General features: G+C 42.2%; 1 protein-coding gene across 2 annotated transcripts in view; it reads right to left on the reverse strand.

The window, feature by feature from the left end:
- The window catches only part of thsd7ba (thrombospondin, type I, domain containing 7Ba), a 105906-nt gene that overhangs the window by 47228 nt on the left and 35237 nt on the right, over positions 1 to 23441 (reverse strand). For both annotated transcript variants that reach the window (XM_057040559.1, XM_057040551.1), the window contains 3 exons: positions 4422 to 5277; positions 2415 to 2663; positions 1443 to 1612 (listed from right to left, as the gene is read on the reverse strand). In XM_057040559.1, the coding sequence (XP_056896539.1) occupies positions 1443 to 1612; positions 2415 to 2663; positions 4422 to 5277 (1275 nt within the window). The remainder of the gene's footprint in view (positions 1 to 1442; positions 1613 to 2414; positions 2664 to 4421; positions 5278 to 23441) is intronic.

The raw sequence follows: 23441 nt of genomic DNA on the forward strand, positions 1-23441 counted from the left end.
TTTAGCAAAGCTTATTGTCGAGCAAAAATAAGGAAATAAAAGGAAAGATGATGACTTATGAATCACAGAAGCTGTAGCCGCTAGCTGCTTATGCAAAAAAAGCATTTTCTTCTGCTACTTTCTTTTATTTGATCTTATATTTAATTCTCGAGCACCTCCACAGAGAGATCAACGTGTCACTAGTGTATTTTGTTAATCAGACGTGCTAGTTTTAACACATTACCGCAGTAGTACACAAAATGGATCTTTGCTGTTTATTCTGTATTTTGCTTCATACAAACATACGTTTAAATTAGAGTTGTGCAGGTCATAGGTAAGGAAGCAACAGCGTTAAAATATTGATCTTTGCACTGTTTATTGGCTGAAAGACCAGCCCACACTAAGCTTCCATATTAAGACAACGTATTCACTATCAAATCCCCGAGCACTGGCCAACCTTCTGCAGCTAAAAGAGGCAATATTAAAAACAGAACCATGAATACACACAAGGACAAGGCTCGGCTCATGCCTCAATATTAAAGAAGTTCTTCTGTTTATTTGGCAGGAGTATAATTTGGAGAAAAACAGCCTATTGTTGAAAGCTATTAAAAATTACCCACTGTGCTTAATTAAAAAGATAAATGAAAATGCTTGGTATGCATGTGGTCCTAATTCCTAATCTGCCGCTATTCATTTAATAAACGACAACATTTTTCATTTTGCTTAATTTCGATATTGTTAAAGAGTAACCTGTTGAATCAGGCACTGACAAACTTTTACATAGTCTTGCACTCTTGTTTTTAATGCTGGATTCAGCCAAAGCAATTAACTCTGTCATCAGACAGAACCTAGATCAGCTCCAATGGGTCTTCTGGGTTGTTTAATTAACTAATGACAATGAATGTTTGACACTGTGAGCACAAATATGTCTGATAGTGCTCAAAATCTCTGTGTGATACTGCTGAATCACCCAAGAACGTGCTTATCTTAGCGTTTCACTCTTATTGATTTATTAGAAATTAGACAGGGCACCACCACATTTAAATGGTGTAATTTCACTGTTATACTGGTGAAATACACATTATGTGTGACAGTTTAACAGGCCTGTCTTTACTGCCCCTGGAGGCTGATACTCTCGTAGCTAACTTGCTGCACCTCTGAGACTAGTTGAGCTCTACAGAGTCAGTCGCAGATTGAGTGTGCTAACTTTGGACAGACTCAGCCGAGGGGAAGAAAAGCTTTCTGTAGGTTAGTCTAAAACATTAATGCCTCCATTTGCATGCCCGTGTGTGCTGTGTTGGCTCTCAACATGATTCAAGAGCAAGAAATGACGAGTGTCAGTTGCTGAAGCTTCGGCTCCCTGCTGTTTCAAGTGTCACTACAACCTCTTGGAAACATCTAACGGACAAGCCATCAAATATGATTCTCTCCTTTTACAACATCTCGCCCATGAAATTCTGTACCCTCTTTCCTGTGACGCGGCGTTGTGTTATCAAGGACTTGAACGCAGTAGGTCTTCCTGGTCTGAATCCCGCCTCCGCACAGTAAGCTGATGTTTGCCAGCCTCCGGTCCTGCTGGCCCAGCAGAGGGAGGATGCGACAGTCTTCCCAGTCTGTGGTCTTCCAGACATACCTGCGAGAGCACGCATACATAAAGACATTCAGAAAGTCAAGATTAAACAAATGTAGTGATGTCTAACGGATATATTCTTAATATATATTTTATATGCTGTTATATGCTGTTCCAGTTGTTACAGGAAAGTTGCACAAACCAATTTTTTTTTAAAAAAAATGAGTATAAAGAATTCCTCTCTGCATGCCAAAGTGGAATAATAACTTTGATATTCTAAACTTCTAAACAAATATTTGGTTCTGATTATGAAAAATGCAGTGGTGCACAAAGCAATATTATTAGCAGAGTTCAGCAGAACAACAGCCTCAAGTAATCTATCAAATACTTAATTTCCGTAATGACTTTTCCCTAATCATGTAAATCCTCTGCTCTCAGGCCGTCCATGTCGGTTCAGCGAATAACAAAATCTACCAGCAGGGGAAATTGTTTTTCTATTGATTATTTTGTTCCCTGCATTTATCCACTCATGCACCGATGAGGTGGTATCACTGTCTGTCATCCGTGTCATGCTTATTGAGTCTGTGGTTCCCAACAGGGTACGAGGGTAGTGAAGGTGTCATGAGTAAACTGAATAAACTGTGAGTAAAACTGCAGTGGTAAGATCATGAATATGTGCAGCCTTTAGGCATTTTGCAATCTTTTGGGGTGTAAAGGCTCAGAGATGCAAAATTAAAAATCAATGTTTAATTTTAAACTGCCATCTTATGCATAAACAACTGCTTCACCAGATTAAGCATTCACAGACGTTTTGTCCTGGGGCCCGTAAGCTTTAAAATGAGATGAGCACCCCTGACGACTGTACCTGGGGCACTTCGGAAGTAAATCTCCGATGATATTGCAAGCTTCTTTTTCCTCTTGGGCAGGGCATTGTTTTCCCGCTCCGATTGGGATCTGAGTCACCATCCGTGACCGGAGGCGGTAGCCAGGAGACAGGTCAGTGGAGCGGCAGGTCTTAGAGCAGGGACTCCACAGTGACCAGTCAGATGTCTGACAGTCTTTGGGCATCACGCAAGTCTGGACGGTGAGGGAGGAACCGTCCCCGGTGCAGAGACTGCAGAAGGAAAAACGGGGAGGAAATGCTCATATTCAAATTTTCCAAAGAAAAATGTGTGAATTGATGTCCGTGACAAAGCATCTCTAGGACCAACAGACCGTCCACATTTCATCTACCTGACGGCCCACTTCTCGTGTCCAATGTCACCCACTCAACCACAGATGCTAACACCCCCACTGGGTAAAACCTTAAAGTCAGCTGACTCTGTTATGAGCCGTGCGTATATCATTATATACTACACGCTAACTGAGCACAGCAGATGGCAGCCGGACTGCTTTTTATACTTCAACAGTTGCTTTAATGTAACTTGGTGATGATGGCTGGAAAGTAATTGACAGAAAGACCAGCAGAGGGTGAACTCTATATCTGTAACTCTATCAGAGATGAAAAGTTGCTACAAGTGCTGAAAGAAAAAGGCGGAAAAATCTTTTTTAATTGAACTTAGTAAGTGGTTATTTTAATTTGCGGATAAAGACCATAACTTACTTGTTCCGTTCTCATATTTAATCCAATGTACAGAGGTACAGGGGCAAATAACAGGCATAAACCCGACGAACAAGAGAATTAGTCATACAATTGTGGCCCCAATTGTTTAATTTGGACAATTTAATGAGGTTATTAAGATGTGAGTACAATGCTCATTTCCAAATTTCACTTTCTAATCAGAGCGCAATTAGGAAAGCAGAATGAGAGTGAACTCAGGTGGGAAATCTGTTTTCAAAAGCTTCCCAGAAAATCAGACAGTGTACTGTAAATCCTCCCGTAGCGCTCCAGTCGCTCAAGTGAACCTTGTTAGGCGTAATCACGACCAGATACATAACGGAACATCAAATTCTGGGCTAACTTGTAATGGAAAATAACTCATAGGAGAAGTCGAGAGCGTGTGTAGCTGTCTTTATGTACGACTGGTACGACAGTACGACACTGGTCGTTTTTGGAATTCTCAATTGAACGAACATCCACCAGTTTCAATAGGTCACACAGCAAAGTTGATGCTGCAGACCAAAATCTCCTGGAGAAAAATAAATTAATATATAACATTTATTTCAAAGCCATGCATTCGACTGGAGCCCTTCGTCCCGAAACTAAATCAAATTGTAAAAATTATCCATAAGACCGAGCTTGGATTGAATAATATGAGAATAAGTGACTACACAATAAGCTAAATGTGTCAGTCCGCCTAAATGGCATCCTGGCATTTATCCGATATTGTGAGAGGGTATTCATTGTGTTCCATGCTAGTGCGTGCAGACGGTTCCATCCTTATGAAATATAGATTCCAGGGTTTGCTCAAACAGCCGCGACAAGATGAGAGCAACAGTTGACATTTAGCACAGCAGGGCCTCGCCACCAAGCTAATGCGCTGGAGAAAACACAGCTCAGCCATGATGTAGCAACAATTGGAAATACAACCAGCGTCGATAAAACCGTTTCAGTTTCAGCGAGCACACGATCCACCGGAGCTGGGAGGGCGGAGGGGGTGTGTCAGCCTGACATGTTCAGAGCAAGGAGAAAGCATCTCCTTAAGGATCATTTCCTCTGACATTTATGGAACATTTGATTTCCAAAATATGTCAAACTTTCACAGAAGCAGATGCCAACTGAGTTCCAGCATCTGACTGAACCTTGTTGTTATGCTCAGCTGCATCTTCTATCAGATTTTGCAAATTATATGTTACATTCTGCAGGCTAAACTGAGACGTGGAGCTGGTGATTGGAAAGGCGGCAATTCATCAGTGGCCACGGTTGACTTACCTCAGCATCGCGTTCCTTCCGTCACTCCGTGTGCACCGGACCTGCCTCGACTGGTATCCCACCTCCAGGTCCCAAACCCTCGGGTGCCTGGTGTGTGCGTTTGGATGGTGGTTATGGTGATGGTGGTGATGTTTAAAGGTCTGTGTGTGTATCATGACGGTGTTGTTCTCACTAGAGGCCAAGCTGAAGTCCACTGTGGTCCTACCACTTAACTGGAGGTCTTTGTGGTGGGGTAATCGGCACTCGCTCCAGGCCCCTGCTTTAAGGCTGTACTGGTACTCGCCCTCCCCAGCTGGGCAGTTAACGGAATTAGAACAAGTCCTGGTCTCTGTCAGGTTGGGGCAGTTTGCGCCGCCGTACATAGGCGTGGCCAGGACGTGTCGAGTCCGGTGCTGCAGGCCAGCACCGCAGGTTCTGCTGCAACTAGACCAGGATGTGAAATCTGAAACTACACAATCCTGTGGGCAGGGGATGAGACAGGCCTGCTCCGCTAGAGGTTTCTGGGAAAAGAATTCACATATTCGCGAGGACACTGCGGTGGTGTTTGAGGTGCGTACGCAGCGGATGCTTCGTCTCTGGATGCCGTGTTGTGCTGTGATGCAGGCAGCTGTCCTCAGGGCTGGTTCATTTCCAAAGAAGGGGACAAGAGCACAGTCCCCCCAGTCTGACACCTCCCACTGAAACAGGTCCTGATGCCAGTCACAGACTTTGAAACACTGCCGCTGACTTTCTGGTTTGTCCATGTGCTGACAGTGGCTGTGGTGGGTTGTCCAGCCCTCTGAGTGGACACACCATATTGTCCTTGACTGGACTCCTCCTGAACCGCACTCCTGCCCGATACAGTGACCCCACTGGCCTGCAACCAAGACACAAAAGATTACAAGTTTACAGATTTTCTTCTGGTGCTAAATTGTGGTGAAATTGCAACTGTACAACATCCCATAATCAAAGACGTTTCAAAGCCATTCACCAAGCTCCCCTATTTTTTTTCCTTTGATGAAGAAGCAATCAAACCATCAGGGGACATCAATTAAAATGATGGAAACAGCTGATTGTTCATAATGAACAAACTCCTCTGTGTAACCAGCACTGCTGGCAACAGTTTTGCGGTCTAATTTTAAAAAGATGATAATGTTGTTAAAAAGCTAGCTAACTGAATTGCACCCTTTTCCGCAAATATTTTCTGCTTGTTAGTTTGAATTTTTAGCACCATTTTCATGACTTTATTAATGCCTCTTAACCTCCAGGGCTGAGCTCGGACTGCAACTCATGGCTCTCCAGCTTTTACCAGGTACAAAGCCATCATCAGCCCAAAACTATGATAGCTGATATATAACGCACACTGGAGCTGGCATGTGATATTTAAAAGAAAGACGGATCTGACGACAGCCTGTTTTTATCATGCGGACTCATGAGCTAACACGTGTGAGGTATTTTACTGGATAAGACAAGGTGAAAGCTGATTACTGTATGCAAGATTTGCTCCCACAAATATTCCAGGTGAGTTATCCAAAAACCCGTATGAATTTCTTTTAGGCGCAGGTACAAATATGAAACTGATCTTCTTGTCTTTAGCTGTTTTGGTGGGTTTGGGGATTTAAAGTGCGCAGGGTTGTCATGTTTGAAGAAGATTCCTCCGTGATTCTCCGGTCTTATATGAAATTACCACCCTCATTCTGTCTCTAAACTGTTTAGCCAAGTCTGCAGAACACTTTCAACAAAGAGATTTGTGCCCTGCGATTCGGGGGTTTGACCTTTCATCCTCATTTTCTGAAAGAGTAGACAAAATTGGAAAAAAGTAAAATCAATTTACGTATATTATGAGGTTATCTCACATCTCCTCCATTCATTTTGCCTCACTCTATGAAAGGCATAATTTGATTCATTTTCCTGTAATTGGAATTAAATTGATGTAATAATGAGTTCCTCCTGCTTCCTAAATTACTTTCCAATGACAACTCACTCAGACTGTTGGATGCATTTTCAGTTGGAGAAATGTGTAGTTAGCACTTTGCTCTCTGCCCAGCCATCATTATCACAACAGTGGAGTTGTTGCTTTATGTTGAAGGAGGCAACACTTCTGAGCTGTTTTGTGGTTCATCGAAGCGCGTCATTGACTTTACATCTTGGCTCTGTGATGTTATTCAGGACTCAACACTGTAACTAACATCATTATATTGTATATAAAGTTCTAAACAGCAAAAGCTTTACTAGTTAATAAATCAAATATGACCTAAGTCTGACTGTGGTCATTAACTCAATTCTAAAAATCACATTTCTGCTTTAAATCTCATTTCTGAGCTTGATTTTAGCCCCAAATTGTCTTCATTTAGTTTGCAGGTATCGACTTCCAAAGATCACCAAATTATTGAACTTTGTGTAATTACGAGCAGTAGCTGCAGCTTATACAATTATGGGCTCACAAAATTGACATTTATCGCCTTTGTAGGTTCCCTGGATGTGCAATTATGGATTTTGGTTGTTTGCACATCATAGAAATGTGTTTTTTTTAAATTCAGATGCTGCACATTATCAGGCTTGGAAACAATTTGCAAAGGAAATACAAGTTTGCCTCAGAGGAGGAGGAATAAAAAGAGCAGGATTACTGCAAAGGAACACAGTTTAACAGCAGGAAGGCAGTTTAATGGGACACATTAGACAGCAGATATTATTCAGAACCAACATTCTTTCTGCGTAAGGTGGTGGATGTGTTCAATTACTGCAGGTCAAGCTGACAACGGACGTGGAAGAACCCTCCATGAAAATAAGATACCAACAGCGATGCACTTGAGCTCAGTCCTACGGTGTCAGCACTCAGCAGCCAAGTGTGCTGCTCTTGTGGTCATTGATGGCCCCCCTTCATCAACACGGCCACCTTTGCTCAGTGGAGCAGGGTTGCACGCCGTGCCGGGATACGTGTGTGTGATCTATGGAGCTCTGATTGGGAGTGATTCAGCTGCCCGAGGAGCTGGCTTACACAAGCTGCAGTCCTTCGCCAAAGCTCTGAATAATCACTCTCTCGGTCTGTCAGCATCTGTCAAGCCCTCAGGAGGAACCAGTCACCCACAGCTGCTTCATTCCTGTCACACTTGCACACTTGCCTTGCATGCACCTCCAGGGGGCTCCGCCGCCCCTGAAGGCTATGTTTACAATTCCATTTGTGTCCTGATTTGAAAGAGAAAGCAACTTGGTAAGAGGATGCGCAGGATTCTTTACAGCACTGCGAGAACAAAATTAGATTTCGCTGATGCGACGTGACTGACAAAATCTCCTCTTCAATAGAATTCAAGTCTAAACCTTAAATTGAACAAATGAGAGCAAAACTCTCTGTTAATAATGAATAACAAAACAATCCCAACGACCTGGAATTAGAAAGAAAGAGGCAAAGCACAAAGCTTCTTAAACAACTGTTGTTCTAGCTGCGCCTGCAGATAAAGCTATTCCCATTGACCTCTTTTAACGACAAAAGACTGCAAAACCTGCGATGGGTTTGTTGCAATGCTGAATTTAATGTCACGGGGCTGTTCATTTGAGAGCAAAGCTCCAGCTGGAGACAGAGGGCACAGGAGAGGCAGAATTAATGACAGAATCTATGATATGGGATTAAATGACTGCATCAAATGTTCTGGTGCAAGTTTTTCAACCTCAAACACCCCTAATGATCAGTGATAAGCAGCCCTTCACAGAAAAAGATGGGCAAATATCCCATTAATATAGGGAGTTCCTTCAGGCACACAAATGCCCCAACTTGGTCATGATTTCTCAACACATACATATGAGAAGAAGAGAAGGAGACCATGCACACGCCACACGGAAAAGCCCCTGGCCACAGAGGGGCTCCACCCTGGCTACTTCTGCCACACACTACAACTAATTATAACATTAGTTTGTGTCAAGAATTAAAAGAGGTAAATGTATCCTGAATGCATCATTTCATCTTTGGACAGCCTTTGTCAACAGAAAAGGACTTTCTGTGAAGAAAAGCAATCAAAACAGGTCAAAGTGGACACAAATTCAGTCTCACACACACACACACACACACACACACACACACACACACACACACACACACACACACCTGCAGTAAGAAATGCCATGATAATGAAAACAATTAGCAGCAATTCTTAGAAGTTTGACCTTTGGTTTTTAAATTTAAATCACATCTCCATAAATGCTCAATAAACAAATGTATTACAGCATTTGTGTTTCAAAACGAGCTACTTCATGACTCAGTTTATCCTGAGGCAAAACATCACCGTTGGTGTCCGGCACTAATGAAAATACCATGAGGCAGAAATACACATAACACTGGGGGCCTCTGGTTGCTGTATAATTGAGTAAGGGCTCATGTCGTCCTACAGCGTCTCATCGCTAATTTGATGGTCAGTAAGTGACAACCAGACATTTGGTCATTTGCTCAAACGAGCTGCAATGGAGATTTATCTCCAGCCGACCGCTTTACGATGTCAGGGTACTGCAATTATTTCCATCCTGTTAACGAATATTTGATGTGTGCACCTTGGGACAGATCCAGGGCATAAATCCAGATTTATGCACAAGCAAACGGCCTGAGAGCCGTTCTCACACTTACCAGCGGTTTAAAAAAAAATCATACACAAGCTCCTCGTGTGATTTATCTAGAATCAATATTGTGGTAAATAATGTGAAGTGCCATCTTAATACAGCATGGCGATTTAAGTGAATAATCAATCATCTTTAGCCAGAATGACCATGAGTCATTAAGAGTTGTCACACTGTGGGGCCAAGACAGCATTTAGCTGCAGCCGTCAGAATATTCCAGCACTGTTTATTCCACTATTCAATTTTGGCACCAGCACAAATACACCAATAACCATCAGATATGTGGAATATTGAGGATGAGGTGCAGCTTTCCTGTGCTGTGCTGAATTGTTTTACAGTGACAACACACCAACGGTGATGGGAACAAAGAACCATGTTCTGTATCAATTAAGAATAAACTGCATCATTATTGAAGAAGAACTGGCAAAATAGCATCGGTATTTGCCATAAAATTGCTGCAGCTGTTTACGTTGTCTGTTTGAAGAGGTGCTCAGCCCACTCCCAGCCGCTCTGACGGAACCTTTATCTTTATAAATGACAGCCCGTGCACATTACTTTTCTATGTCGTTTATGTGTTTTTCCGGCTCACATTTCTCTTGGTTTCTCAGTTGTTCTCATGTTGGCGGCCTGTCACAGATGCTAACGGGCAGCATTATCACAACGTTTTACCCCCACTAAGTCTTGATAAGAGAGGCAGATATAGAAATTACACTGATTCCAGACACAGCGCTGGTTACTGGCCTTTTGTCAGATTCTGGCTTCTTTTTATAGATTTTTAAATGTCTGCCACTTTTCCACCATGCGTGTGGCACCGAGTGACTTCACCCTGATCAATATCTGAACTGCGAATAGCGCCCATCCATATCTAGCAATAGTGCTGTGACGTGCAGGAACAACAGCAGCAAAGAAATCACATCAGGGAGGATTCAGGGAAGAATGCAAGAAGGAGACAGATCGAAGGAGGGAAAAAAAGAGACAAACATCTGTTCAGGTAAGACTACAGCTGGAAGGCAAAGCAAGAGGGTAATGTCTGAATATATCAGATTACAAATTATTTAATGGATTTTTTTATGTTTCTGTTGTGCATTTAACCTACAAATGCACAGTAAGTAATTTTAAATCTATTTTTTTTTATGTTCCAAAAGGAAAACTCAACACAAGCACAGACTGCACAGCAGGGCGTCTCTCCTTTTCTGTCCTACGTTTTATTAATTTATTTTCTTATTTTGTCCAGTTTGAGGCTGGTTTATAATGGACAAACCTTAATTTCATCTTCTGGAAATCATGTTTTTGGGGCTTTTTACGCCTCATTCACACCCAGCCAAATATGAAGCTATGAATGGATTTCCAAATCGATCAGGTTCCATCTGTAAATGCCACAGTGCTGCATTTGACACCTACAGTATGTGACAGGAAGTGGCGGCGATTCTCTCTGAGTTGACCAGCTTCCTTTTCTATTTAATCGCTGGTCTCATGATCTCCAGACTCCCGCCAACCCACGAATGACAAATAATTGGATCTCATTCCCTCCACTGTGTGAGCAGCACCGCTAAGGGAAGACCCTGATGTCATGATGCTGGTGACAGGAACCATGCCAGGACAGTTAAAGGCAACATTTACACTGAGCTCTGTGGGAGAGCTTGTATTTGTCTGTTGTTTTTTTGGTTTACTTGTTTTTATATATATTTAGAGTTAAACTCAACATCTGGGTGGCCAGAGAAATGATATGATGTGACTGACATTTACATCTTCCACACGATCCTTCTATTGTAGGATTGTAAATGAGGGTGCCATTGTGTGCATTTTTCCATATGTTTGTATCAAATTGTATTGCATTCGGTGTGCCTTCATGTCTGGTTTCGTCTTCCCTGTGTCAGAGCTTGAATCTGTTTTGTTGTTTAGTTCATTATCTGCTATATTTTGATAGACTTGTCATCTTGTATTGTCTTTAGGTTACTTCCTCCCCTTGTTCTTTCCATAAGCCCCTTTGTGTGTCTCACATGTGAGTTTCTTTGCCCTGGGGCGTTTATAAGCTAGGCCTCCCATCCCTTTGTTGGCAGTTCGTCTTGTCTTAGAGAGCAACGTTCCACCATTTCTTATCTGTTTCCTTGTGTTTTAAACTTTGATTCCCCTTTTCCAGGATTTTGAGATCTTGTCTGCTGATTTCTTACCTCTGCCGTGAGTGTTGTTGGCTTTGGATGGAATACAGACACTGAAGACCTTACTCGGACCCCGTGTCTTTCCTGTGTCTTTCTCTTCCCTGGCTGATCTCTGCTTGCCGTCACTTGTTCTCATGTCTCATGTATTTTAGCTTCAGGGATCTTGCCATAAACCTTAATTTGGTTTAGTTCCTCCATCTGTTCAGTCAGTTGTGTTTGTGAATCATGTAAATCCCAGTACTTAGTTCTGTGTTTTACTGATGTTCATGACACAAACATGTTTAAACCTCCGTCTGTCTGTTGATCTGTGTTTCTGCTTCTCTGACATCAGGATTTAGATCCAAATAATAAATATAGATGCAATTCCTTCAGTAAAATGTCTTTTCCTTTTTTTGGAAGGTGACAATTTCAAGAAAAGCGTTAATTCTTTTTTTTTGGGAGGAAACAGACAATATGCTCATTTTAGACCCAGAAGAAATGAGAAATTAGTTGGATGAGCTGTAGGAAGGATAAGGAACAGTCTGACAGCAAAGGGTTTTGAAGCTGTACTTTCCAGATGTGTTTAAAGGGGAGGATGGTGGTCTGGCTTCATGGTTGAAAATTTGCTCCAACTTCATTTAAGTTGTGATTGCTGATGCACCCCAGAGGTTTTCCTACAGCTTCTCTCAAGGTTAAACAGCTTTTCCAGCAGTGTCACTCTGCTCCCTCTTAAGTGGAAGACGAGTACTTCTCTACCAGTGCAGTTTAACTCAGTAGGCTGACAGGATTTAACTTACAGAAATGTCTGGGTGCACACTTTGTATTTAAGGACAACAAAAAGTATATAATTAAGCACCCAGAGTTGTTAATCTTCAGTGTTTTGGGTTTCTCTGTAAATATCAAAGTGTCTTCTGTTTTTGTGGAATATTTGCTGTTGCGAGAGAAAATAAGTTCACGTTGCCCTGATGAAGGCCTGTGGTGCTGAAACATGTTTTTAAAGAGCCTGTAGCCCTAAAAAGAAATAAAGGATTAATAAAGGAAATACATGCTTTTAAATTGTCCCTGAGTGCTTCAGACTTTCTCAAAAATCATCCAAAACAGTCTTTTTTATGGAGGAAGCCAATTTGTTCAACACTGTTGAGTGTTCAGGCCTCCCGTCAAACACTCAAACACTGCAACATCCCATTTGTATGCGGTGAACAAACTGGGAGGAAAACAGGACAAATTAAAACCTTCCAGAGAGAAAAAACGTTCTATTACCTGCAAAGGTGGTCCAAAGGTGCTCCAAATAGAATTATTAATGTGACCCTCAAAATAAGAGTGCAGAGTTTGGCGTTGTGTCAAATGGCTCACCATTTTAATTATTCGCAGTAAGTCAAATAAAAAGAAATGGTTGAATTCTGGATTTTAAGCCATTTGCTACGAACATCAAAAGGCTTTGAATTCATTTTTTTCATGCAAATGTGTGGAAGACAATATAATCTCCTTGGTGGATGGAAAAAAAACTCTTCGATAGTGTAGAATATTCTACGATGATGATAAGATGTGACTTCAAGGTGTTAATATTCAGTTACCATTCAAACAAACGTCCTTTGTTTATGGCTGAAAATGGAGTTCATTAATAAAGTCCTATTTTGCAAAGCATCTCTGTCCACTGGGTTTTTCTGTTTCAGGCTCTGGGTTGATTCAATGAGGCTGAGCCGAGACACTTTCTCTCACAAGGAGCAATTGTATCAGAGAGCCTCTGGAGCATAACCTGCAGAGGCTAAATACTTTAGCACTCTCCCATCTGTCATCTGTGCTCCCTTTTTCCCTCAGTTATTAATCAGATGGCGGCTCATTTTATGGCTTCTGCGATGTGGAGACGATTCAGCGATGAACTAGGAACATAGTACGATGCCAGTGCTCATTCCAGCCCAATTTGGGGAAAAAGAAGAAATCTATCCTTGGAAAAAGTCCAACCAAAAGGCCTTGAAAATAACCGATGATTATCATGAATACAATCACAGTTTTATGGACGCGCCACCAGTCACTCTTAGGGGACATTTTGGGTCTCCGATCATCGAATTAGGCATCTTTTTGGACTGTGGGAGGATTTTTACAAAAGTGCATTTTATCATCTTATCTCAAAGAGTCTGGAAGTCATTTTATGAGAAGAACAAAGGCTGTGATAAGAAGCACTGCAGACATAAACTTGGATGTTAATAACGTTTAAAATATAAACATGAGCATCGGCCAATTAGCCTAAAACCAAAGTGGGGGAAAAGACAGCTGATAGGAGATGATCAAAAGAGACACATCAAAAAGTGAAAAAGGTGTGTAGAGAACATGAAAAACCTATAAAAGCAGAAAATCAAGAACACATTCTAATCCCAGGGGCCAATCCATCGTCTCTGTTTAGATGTGATCTCTTTTTCTTGTTGAGAGGGAATCTTTAAGATTGCAGGCACTAATTAAACATTGATATCTACACACACATGCACGTGCGTCTGTGGATGTCACCGAGGAGAGTGTGGTGTATTTCACGCTAAAGTCTTGCAGGCGGCATCAATCTCAGCCAAACTGACTCAAACAGGAGTTGAAATGGCAGAATCTGCCTTTGCGCTGGCTCTGATTGTCCCGAACGAGCACTTTGACTTTTCCATCTCACACGAGCCAAATTACTAATCCAAATCTTGATGTGTCGAATCTGAGCTGAGGGAGCATGAATCCGATTAATGTCCCGGCATCACCAGCAACGATCGCTTGGTGCATCGCCGTCGACTCCCTGCAAGGGGCAACAGCCAAAGAGCCACCAAGTTGCTCCCTCGCCATCGAGTCGGCAGCACCGGTGTATAAAAACGGAGCCTCACGTGCAGCAAAACAACGGCGGCCACAGTTAAAGTAATAAATCAGTCCACAAACCCCGAATAAAAGTCTACGTCCCTTTTCTACTCATAAAATTATGCAGAAAAATGATGATGTCTGGTGTATCCACTATACATTAATTATACTGCCTGGTTCCCTACTTGTATTAAACTAAACGTATTGCATACTAAGTCACTTCCCATGTGCTGTATCCCAGACATAATTTCAGCTGATCTGACAAAGAATATTAGCCCATTTCTTCCCTCTTGGCCCCTGATGTATTTCAAATCGTATCGCTCACAAGTCTGTTCTTCATGACCACGGCGATGTGCACTTATCTCAAGATCTTGTGTCTTTGTTTAGAGTGGTTCTTGATAAGAACATCTGCAAACATGAGGAAAAGCACGGCTGTTTACAGAGCGGCGCCGCAGCAAAGCAAAGGTGCCACGTCTGTTCGCTGCCTTTGATCTCCTGAACAAAGCCAAAGCTAATGCAGTAAATAAGCAGGGCGATGTTCTGCAAATCAAAGCGGCTAGCACGTGGCAGGCAGAGGCTTCGGTCTCCGGTGCCACATTTCACTTTTGCGACAAGAGGTGTTTCCTAAATGATGGAGTACGCTGACAGGAGCCCTCATATATCGTCCCAATTATCCGATGAAAGCTCTCCTTCTCAGCTCTGAGGGGAAATGCTGCTGTTGGAATGTTTCTTCTGCGACAGCTGCAGCTGCAGAGATGGAATGTGACTGGTCTTGTGCGGTGTCAGGACAGAAGCTGAAACTCATTTTTGAGAAGTTAACCTCGCTGAAGACCTTGATCAGGATTCGTTTATTCTTCGCGGAGCTCTGAAAAGCATTTTGTGGGTCTTTTGGCAAAAGTCTTTTATGTCCAGTGATGGAATAAAACATTAGAATCCCCGACTGATCTGAAAATGTAGAATTTTTTTTGGCCTCCAAAGAATTTCTTTTTTCTTTTCGCGACTTTGACGTGATGAAGTGAGTCCAGCTGTTATTAACTGGAATATTTGGTTTGTCCACCTTTCACACTGATGTTCTCCCCTGGATTCTGCAACTCCAGCCAAAGACTGTGTCACAGTGTCCAATGTTTGATGTCAAAGTCAAATCCAGTGCTGTTTATCGGTGAGCGGCAGTGTGCTGCAAAACACTCACTCTGAGGGAATGATCCCTGATCAAGGAGAGCACCTCAAGCACCCCTACAGCAAAACCCACCACTACCCTTTTCCCATCATTGTCTGTTTATTATTACACCCGTGTTCTCTCCCCTGGTTACATCTTATTGAAATTCCAGTTCTGCGAGCGCCTTATTTAAATCTGTGTGAACGACAGCTCCCAGTTGTGCTTCGCCCTTTTGTGCAGCCCCACAGAAAGGAGGCGAGATACTGGCAAAAAGAGAATATTAATTATAAATCCACCTGTTTTTTTTCCCGAGGAGATTTTTTTAGACTTCTCACTATCTCAGATTGTAATTTTAACAGAGTCACTTTAGCGGAGGTGAAAGTTGTTGCCGTTTTTTGGCTTTGGTTTCAAAGCTGCAGAGACCATAATGACTGTCAATGCTGAAATACACTGACCAATAAACCCATCATTCCTGTTCAGATACAATTATGTTGCACACAAAACAGATGCCTCGAATTGTGGATGACGTCCTGTATCTTTAAAAAGGGCTCACTTGTTTTAACCCGAGCGAGCATCAATTTAGATTTCAGTTTTTCGCTCACTGCTTTGCGTTTTGTCTGAATAAAACTCCGCTTCTCCAACTCTAACCATTTATTTTTGCACACAGTTCAAAGGCCTACAGTATGATCAGGCCCCAGCACTCTGCAACTGCCTAATATAACCCACCAATTATAATCCTACAACTACTTTATCCTGTGGGTCGTCAATAATAACCGAGTGTTTAAACGAAATGAGTTCAGAGACGTCCTATTTTTTAAGCTTTGCTTGAGTTATTTCTGTTGTTCTCTTGGGAACTGGCATGGTCTCACAAGGAAAGCAATTCCATTATTCATTGTACTCCTAAAACAAATATTCTCCATTGGCTCCGGACAGAACTGATTTATAGACACAACCTGAAGTGTCGATGGTTGTCAGGCAATTTAAACTCACCATTTAACATATTTGCGTGTCTTGTGAAGCTCCGATTAGGCCAAAGTAGATGGAAGATGCATCGACTTGACAAATGTGTGCAGAACCTGCTCAGAATAAACCAGGGAAATTAAAAAAACAAAACAACTATTGCCAGCCACTGTAATATCAATGAAATGGCTGATTAATTATAAATAATGATAATTACCTTTAACGGGTCAGTAGTAATTAGGGCTGGTTTCTCAGCCTCAATTCCAATTGTTAACAGTTTCTACCGAAAACAATGTTGAGGTTACTGATAGCTTCTATGCTACAGGTGAGACTTCTAAACGAGTTCAACCAAAATCTTAATGCGGCCGATCCATTCAATAGGAATCAGTCTTGGTGCCAGCATCTCCAGACTATTAATTCAAATGAGGCCGTGTGTGCAGAATATTTCTGCTCTGTCCTTGTCAGCAAGGTTGCGTCGTTCAGTCTCATCCATTCTTGCCCAGAGTCTCCCTCTCTGTCAGCTCACATTATTTCATCTTTCTACATCTACGACGCACCAAACGCTCCGTTGAATTCGCTCTTCTGATGTTCAGAAGGAGTCGCGTGAAGGCAGCAAAATTGAATAAGTAACAGGGAAAAGATTGATTTTAATGATTAATTAGCTCTGATTAGAAGGGAAGCCACACGCCTGTTTGAGAAAATCTGAGCAGAGATTTCCTTCAACAGCCTCTCTGTTTTCTTCACACCTCCTGCTGCCCTTCAACAGCCACATTAAACAAACACTATATGAAAACGAGGACATTAGCAATGTTAATTAATCAGGTGTGTCTGCTGTGTAATAGCTCAGTCCCGCTCTCCCTCAGCTCTCAACAGTAGATAATTATTTAGGGTTCAATCCCAGGGTGGAAACTGTCAGCAAAGACCAAGCGGTACATTCAAAAACCAACTTCAAATATAATTACTACGGTCCATGAATGTACCACAAGCTCACTCTAATCCTCCAGGGATGAAGGAAATAGATCCCAACAAATTAAATAATGATGCTTTAAAACACTTATTGCGTAAAGAAATCATTTTATGGACTAAAATGCACCAAAGTCTGGAGTCGAATTTAAGTGATTGATCTTGAAGCAGATACTCATAAAAGAAAGTGCTCAGGTTATGGATCAATCTCTTTTTTATTTCAGAGACGTCATTTTCTTTAGCTGATATTTTTCCTTTTTTTGTATGTTTCTTTGCAGAGTCTATATTAAAATCTAAGCATTCAGGGTGAATGTGGTTTGAAGAGTGATGAAACGGATGAGTTCTCAGTCAGATCAGGAAGAAGTAAAATTACAGTGGTGTTTTTAACCCAGATTCTAACTGGGACCGCTCCATTCAAAAACGAGCTTTTTTAAATGATCTCCTTCCCTTACTTACTGTACGTCCAGGTCATGACGGCATTTTGGAAGGTCTTTTCCTGTCCCAGTCACGTAATTGTCACCTGATCACCAGGTGTGGCCATTGTCTGGGGTCAACTCTGACTGTAATGAGTGTCTTTGTGTTGTTGGATGCAGCTGTTGCATCCCCTTCCCTCAGCCTCTCTCCTCCACACATTTCCATGTGCCTCTCCTTCCTTTGACTACAATGTTTCAGCGCCACATTTGATCAAAGGGTGAAATAATACAAGCACTCTTTATAGATGGTGCTCAGAACTCAGAAAATACATATGGGATTTAGTTTCTCTCCCCCCACCAAAAATCCATTTGGCTTCACCTGTTTCCCCCCACTGGGTTATATACACAGCAAACAGCACAGGTTATTTTAGGAGCTTTCCGTAGAGGCTGCTGTTCAAACATCACTAACATTTCCCTTTGATTTCCTCGACAGTGGGCAGTAGAAAAGGAAGGAGTCCCATCCTCCATTAGTCTAAGATCTTTTAAGTGAAGTGTAACATACACCTGCAGGAAACAAATACCATGTTATTAACTATCAAACAAAGGAGAACACTGTGGCAGAAATGAAATAAAACTAGCAGCCAGAAATGAGAAATCTTATCAGCTGGAAACCCATTTACTTCCACCTCTCTCTGCAGTCTGGGGTGCAGGCGTTTGTGCTGATGGCAGAGCACTCCAACATAGAGAACAGCCTGTCAAAGAAACTCCACCATGAAGAAGATGAACACAAAGGAGCTTTTTTCCACTTTTAACGCCATTTTTAGCACTTAGGTCCATGCGTATTGTCTGGATTTTCTTATTGTGCTCAGACTTACTTGGTTCTTTTTAGCTGAGGGAAAATGGAACACAGAACAACAAGCATGTGTTAACCGCCCCTGAGAAAAATAAGGAACGGGAGAAGCGAGTACCGGTAGTAACGAGGCGTGACGGCGAGGCTTAATTTTGTCAGGGCACAGCAGAGGATGTACCCACGGAGACAAATTAGTCTGTCCCCAACCCCCTCAGGTCCAAAACACCCAGGTTCAAGGTCATTTGTACCACCCTCCAAACACAAGACTGCAGAAGGCTTTGGAAGATGCTTTCCTGGTTCTAATTACAGAAATCTCTGCATATGGGTCAGGTTGAACCTCAAACATAAGTGAAGCTTCCTTTAGCAGCTTTGTGCTGCCTTCATGAACACGAAGATGTTGGCTGACCACATTATTATTGATGAATAATAATATCATTATTATTGGGCAGCCTGATTTGGGCAATGTTAATTTTTTCAATGCGATTAACAGAATCAGAGTGTATTATTCCAGCACAGGTGTTGAGAGGCAGCAATGATGTTCTGCCACCCTGCCTGGAATCTCATAGGGGGAAAAATATGGTGTTGATTGATGATTCAAGTGAATTGCATTGGGCAACTGTTTTCCAATGTCGGTACCCCAAGGTAACAGCGCGGACAAATGGAACAAATGGAATGACCTGGAAGAAAAAAGAATCCGTGGAAGCAACGAGGCAAGAAGACAGTTGAAAGAATCCGAGTCAAAATAAGAGACAGTTCGGCCAAGAGCTCTCTGGAGTTGTACTGGAATTGTCACGGCTGTCCTTAGGGTCAAATTAAAGCTAAGCCTACCTTTGTCACAGAGCTGGAGCTCCAGAAGTTTAAGAGAGAGTGGGAAAGACCGAAGCTAACATCTGGGATCTGCTCTGTGCCATTGGAAATGCCCAAAATGCCACAAATAGATCCTCTTCTCCATGTATTCACATTATTCATAATTTTAAAAGGGCTACACCCCATTATGTAAATAACTGACCTGAATTGTAGCACCAGATTAATTTATTATTGGAATGAGAAGAGCAAAAGAAAGTGTGCATGTAACCATGTGTAATAATGCCGAACGGACTGATGGTGTATGTAGGGCGCCGAGGAAAAAAAGAATGAAATGAACATTAGTATTAACTGAAGCTGCAGGAGTCATTCAATGAGAAGTGCCTCTATCTGTGATTCACATCATTTACACAATAGAACTGCAGACAGGTTATTTCCAGCGGCCACGGGAGCTCTTTAGAATTCTCTCCCTAATCATTTCAGTGAGTGCTCCCTCCATTCTTCCTTCCATGCTCCACTGGCAAAAAAATCTGTCCGGAATAAGAACATTTTTGCCGATGCGTGGAGCCGCTCTGAAAGCAACTGGGTCCTATGTGAGCGCGCGCTTACTGGATTACAGCTGCACATTCTGTTCTCAGGAACTCCCGCAGGGGTTACCCGGAAGTCTTTAATGACAACCTCAGATGCCAGAAAGCACGTCAATCAACGGGAGGTGAAAATGAGGCCTCGGCACCTTCAGTGTGAAAGACTTGTTCCTCAGACCCGTCTGGTGGGATCAAGGTTGCAGATGTGTTGATTTCTGTATTGATCCTATTTAAATCAGACAAAAGCACGGTGTCAGTTTGTGCTCTGCTTTATTGGCAATGTTTTCTGGCAGGGGTGCGCTCAAGGGGAGGGAGGAAAAAAAGGGAGACTATCAAGTAGAAGCGAGATCTTGCAGTGTTGGATCAATACTAAACTAGTGAACACTGAATTTTATTCACCTTGATCCTAATCAGGCTGACTTGATGCAACGGAATTGGCCAACCCTCGGGAGCTCCGGCTCTGCACGAGCTCAGGCGGACAGGAAGGAAGATCCCTTTGTACGACTTGCTGAATTGTGACGCCCTGATGTATAATTGATACTATGTGAATAGGACAAGGGTGTGCTGCATTTACACAATGAAGGGGGAAACAACTGGATCAGGAGTGACACATCAAACGGCTGCGTGAGAAAAAGCCGGCGTGAAGGAGGCCCTCTGAAGTCATAAATAAATACTGTGTTTGCCGGCTTTGTCATTATTTGTGTCCTAAATTCTGAATTTTTGATGCACGGAGGTCTTTTTACTCTCCTCTTTCCCCTTTTTTTGAACCTTTGTGGCAAGCAACATTGAGGTATTAAAACTCACCCCTGTAATTAAAGAAAAGCCACTGATGGATTACAGTTTCCCCTCTCATTACTGGGAGATTATTTCTCCAAAAATGACTTTTTAGTTTATTTCAGAGTTATAATTCCAGCACTTTTAAAACAAGCGTCATGGTAGCTCTCAGATTAATTAAGTCTTGGATGAGTCTTGGATAGTGATGCTGTTCAAAATTCAGCATCAAAATTCAACTCATCCAAGACTTTTAATCCCCAAATCTACCCTAATTAATCTAGATTTTATAGCATTTTACTGGCACTCATCCTTTTGAAACCCAAACCCTTGAACCATATTTTCTGGAAAATTCCTGAAAAGCCAACAGAATTATTAAGGATTACGTGCTCGTTCCGGATGTCTAGATCCATCCAGGGGCCTCCCAAATCTATTCCCTGTTCCAAAAATATTGTGTCTGTTACTATGACTGAGTGAATTGGAATAAATCAAAGAGATTGATGCTTTCCCTGAGTTTGACAGACACCATAAGACCATACTAACGTTGACGTGTATTGAGGGATAAAGCTTCTCAGACGTGTGCTGAGTCTCCAGGCCCACGGTCCCCACAGCCTTTCAGTGACGGCTGCGGGAGCAGACGGTCTCATTTCCATCATCGATGAGTTGACCTGGCCTCCTGGCCATGGTTGCCACAACCACAGCTCAGTAATCTCCTTTAACCTTTGGGACGGACGATAAACACCCCCTCTTGCAATTGTGTCAACGTGACCAACGCAAAGCTGGCTGAGGTCTTTAGAAATATGATGTTGGGAAATAAATACTTGTAAAGTCAGTTTGTCAGCTTTTTTTTTAAATACCAGTTAATATGACTATGGTACGCACTTGTAGAACACGTTGCCGTGGCTACATCAGCGTGTGCAGTCACGAGTCCTTCAGCTGTTCAGCTGTTGTTCTTCCGTGAGTGATGCACCTCAGCCTGCCCGGCCCTTTAATCCTCCTGAGTATTCTTGTGTCTCATTTGCTTCTTGTGCTCAGGATCATTGAGCCTCTAATCCAGCCAGCCACGTCTTCTCCACACGCCACAGCGCTTCATTTCCATTAAGCCTTTTACATCTGCCAGCCGCCTAACAGACCGCTGCATGAAAGGAAAAGCCTTTCATGCAATCTATGAAATCATAACGGCGGTTCAGATGTCCAGTGTGTCCACAGGCTGGACCCGATTAGACCATATTTTTATATCTGCCTCTCTATTAGTGCCAATTTGGTCATTTTTAGAGCTGTAGAGGCAAAAATAAGCAGTGTGTGTTCACTTATGCGACCCAAATCATTGATTCTGCTCTTTCGGTCCACTGAACAGCTCTTCTTCATTACTCCATCCTTACCTAAAGCTGAAATGATATAATTTCTCCAAATTCCTTGTTGTAATGCCCAACGATCGCTGTGATCCGCTTGGCTGTTCTCCTCGTCCCTTCTGTATGTCCTCACACATTTCAATTCTATTTTTTTTTCTGGCCCAATGAGCGAGACATTGAACGAATAAATCTGCAGATGCGAACATTTGTACAAATTTAAGCGCTGCGCACTGGGTTTGCTGAGTGCGCAAAACAGGCAGAGCTGCAGGAACATGCCATGAGAGAAGTCGCTACACCGAGAGACTTGCAGAGAGCTGACACCCAGCCATAAATCCACCAACCATACATAACCATCCCTTGTTGAAAACCATCACAAATACGTGATTATTATTCTTGGATTGTGTTGCTCAGGAGAAAAGGACAAGATAGAGAATATAAGTAAAAGTAATAGGATTCATCGTAGTCTTAATCTTGGTAGAAGTGTGTGATTGTCGCTTTGAGTTGCCCCTGAAGCTGTTTAATTTTAAATAGCTTAATTACAGATCTTAATTAAAGAGCTTCCTGAAGGCAAGCCATCACTGTATGTTTGCTAAACAAGTGAGCTACACAACACATTCATCACAGAGCCCCGTGGACGCAACTTTAATAAACTTTAATCCATGCATTCGGTCCACACAAAATGTTTAAATCTCTGCGCTCCCACTGTCATTACTCACTAGCAGCAGCCTATCGAGGCGTCCGGCTGCGCTGTTGTGTGCACTAGCCCATCAGACATTCATTTAGTAGTGCAAACTGCAGTTGCGCTAATTTATTAAAAAGAAAAAAGAAATAAAAACACATTGTTAAATAGGAATCAGCAAAATAATCAAAGGCCAATAAGTACCTTCAATGGCAGAGGGACAATATGTTTTTCTAATTTAAAAAGTTTTTAAATCTTATGCAACCCGTCTGGTTTCTTGATTGTTTTCTTGCGGAGCTGCTAATTGTATTGGCTGTAAAACTCATTAAGATTTAGAATTCCAAGTTAATTGTGTCTTATAGATCTGACAGAGAGGTCACAAAGTTTATGCACGCGGTGTAATTGAATGAGGCACATGTGAATTTTTTTTGTTGTTTTCCTTTGCTGATTTTGTGCAGCTAATCACATTTTACTCTACTTCTGGATTATTAAGTGGAGTGTGTGTGGGTGTGTGGGTGTGTGTGTGTGGGAGGGGGGGGGGGCAGGTTGCTGCATGAAACTGCCAATTATTCTTTGGTCTCTAGCTGAGGCACTTAAATATAAAACTACACTCAGGGTTGTGTAAACAGCCGTGAAAGGTACGCTGCCATAAATCTATATCACATTAAATCCGTTTCTCCAAAAGCACAAATAGCAAATTGTCCCCGTAATTAAAAAAGGGGGGAAAGATCAATGGGAACAGCCACGTAGTGGCCAGAAAGACTTTGGATGTTCACTGTGTGACGTGTGCTGTTTTCAACTACATTAAGTCCCAGTGTTGTAAATAAGTAAAAATGACCGGCTTGATTTTCCCGAGCAAAAAAACAATGTTTTCCTTGAATTCAATTCTCCCTTTAATTAACTGCGTGTAAAGGCAGTTAATGACAGCTCTGAGCCTCTCTCGGAA

The sequence above is a fragment of the Takifugu flavidus genome, chromosome 1, assembly GCF_003711565.1.
Source record: "Takifugu flavidus isolate HTHZ2018 chromosome 1, ASM371156v2, whole genome shotgun sequence".
Lineage (NCBI taxonomy): Eukaryota > Metazoa > Chordata > Actinopteri > Tetraodontiformes > Tetraodontidae > Takifugu > Takifugu flavidus.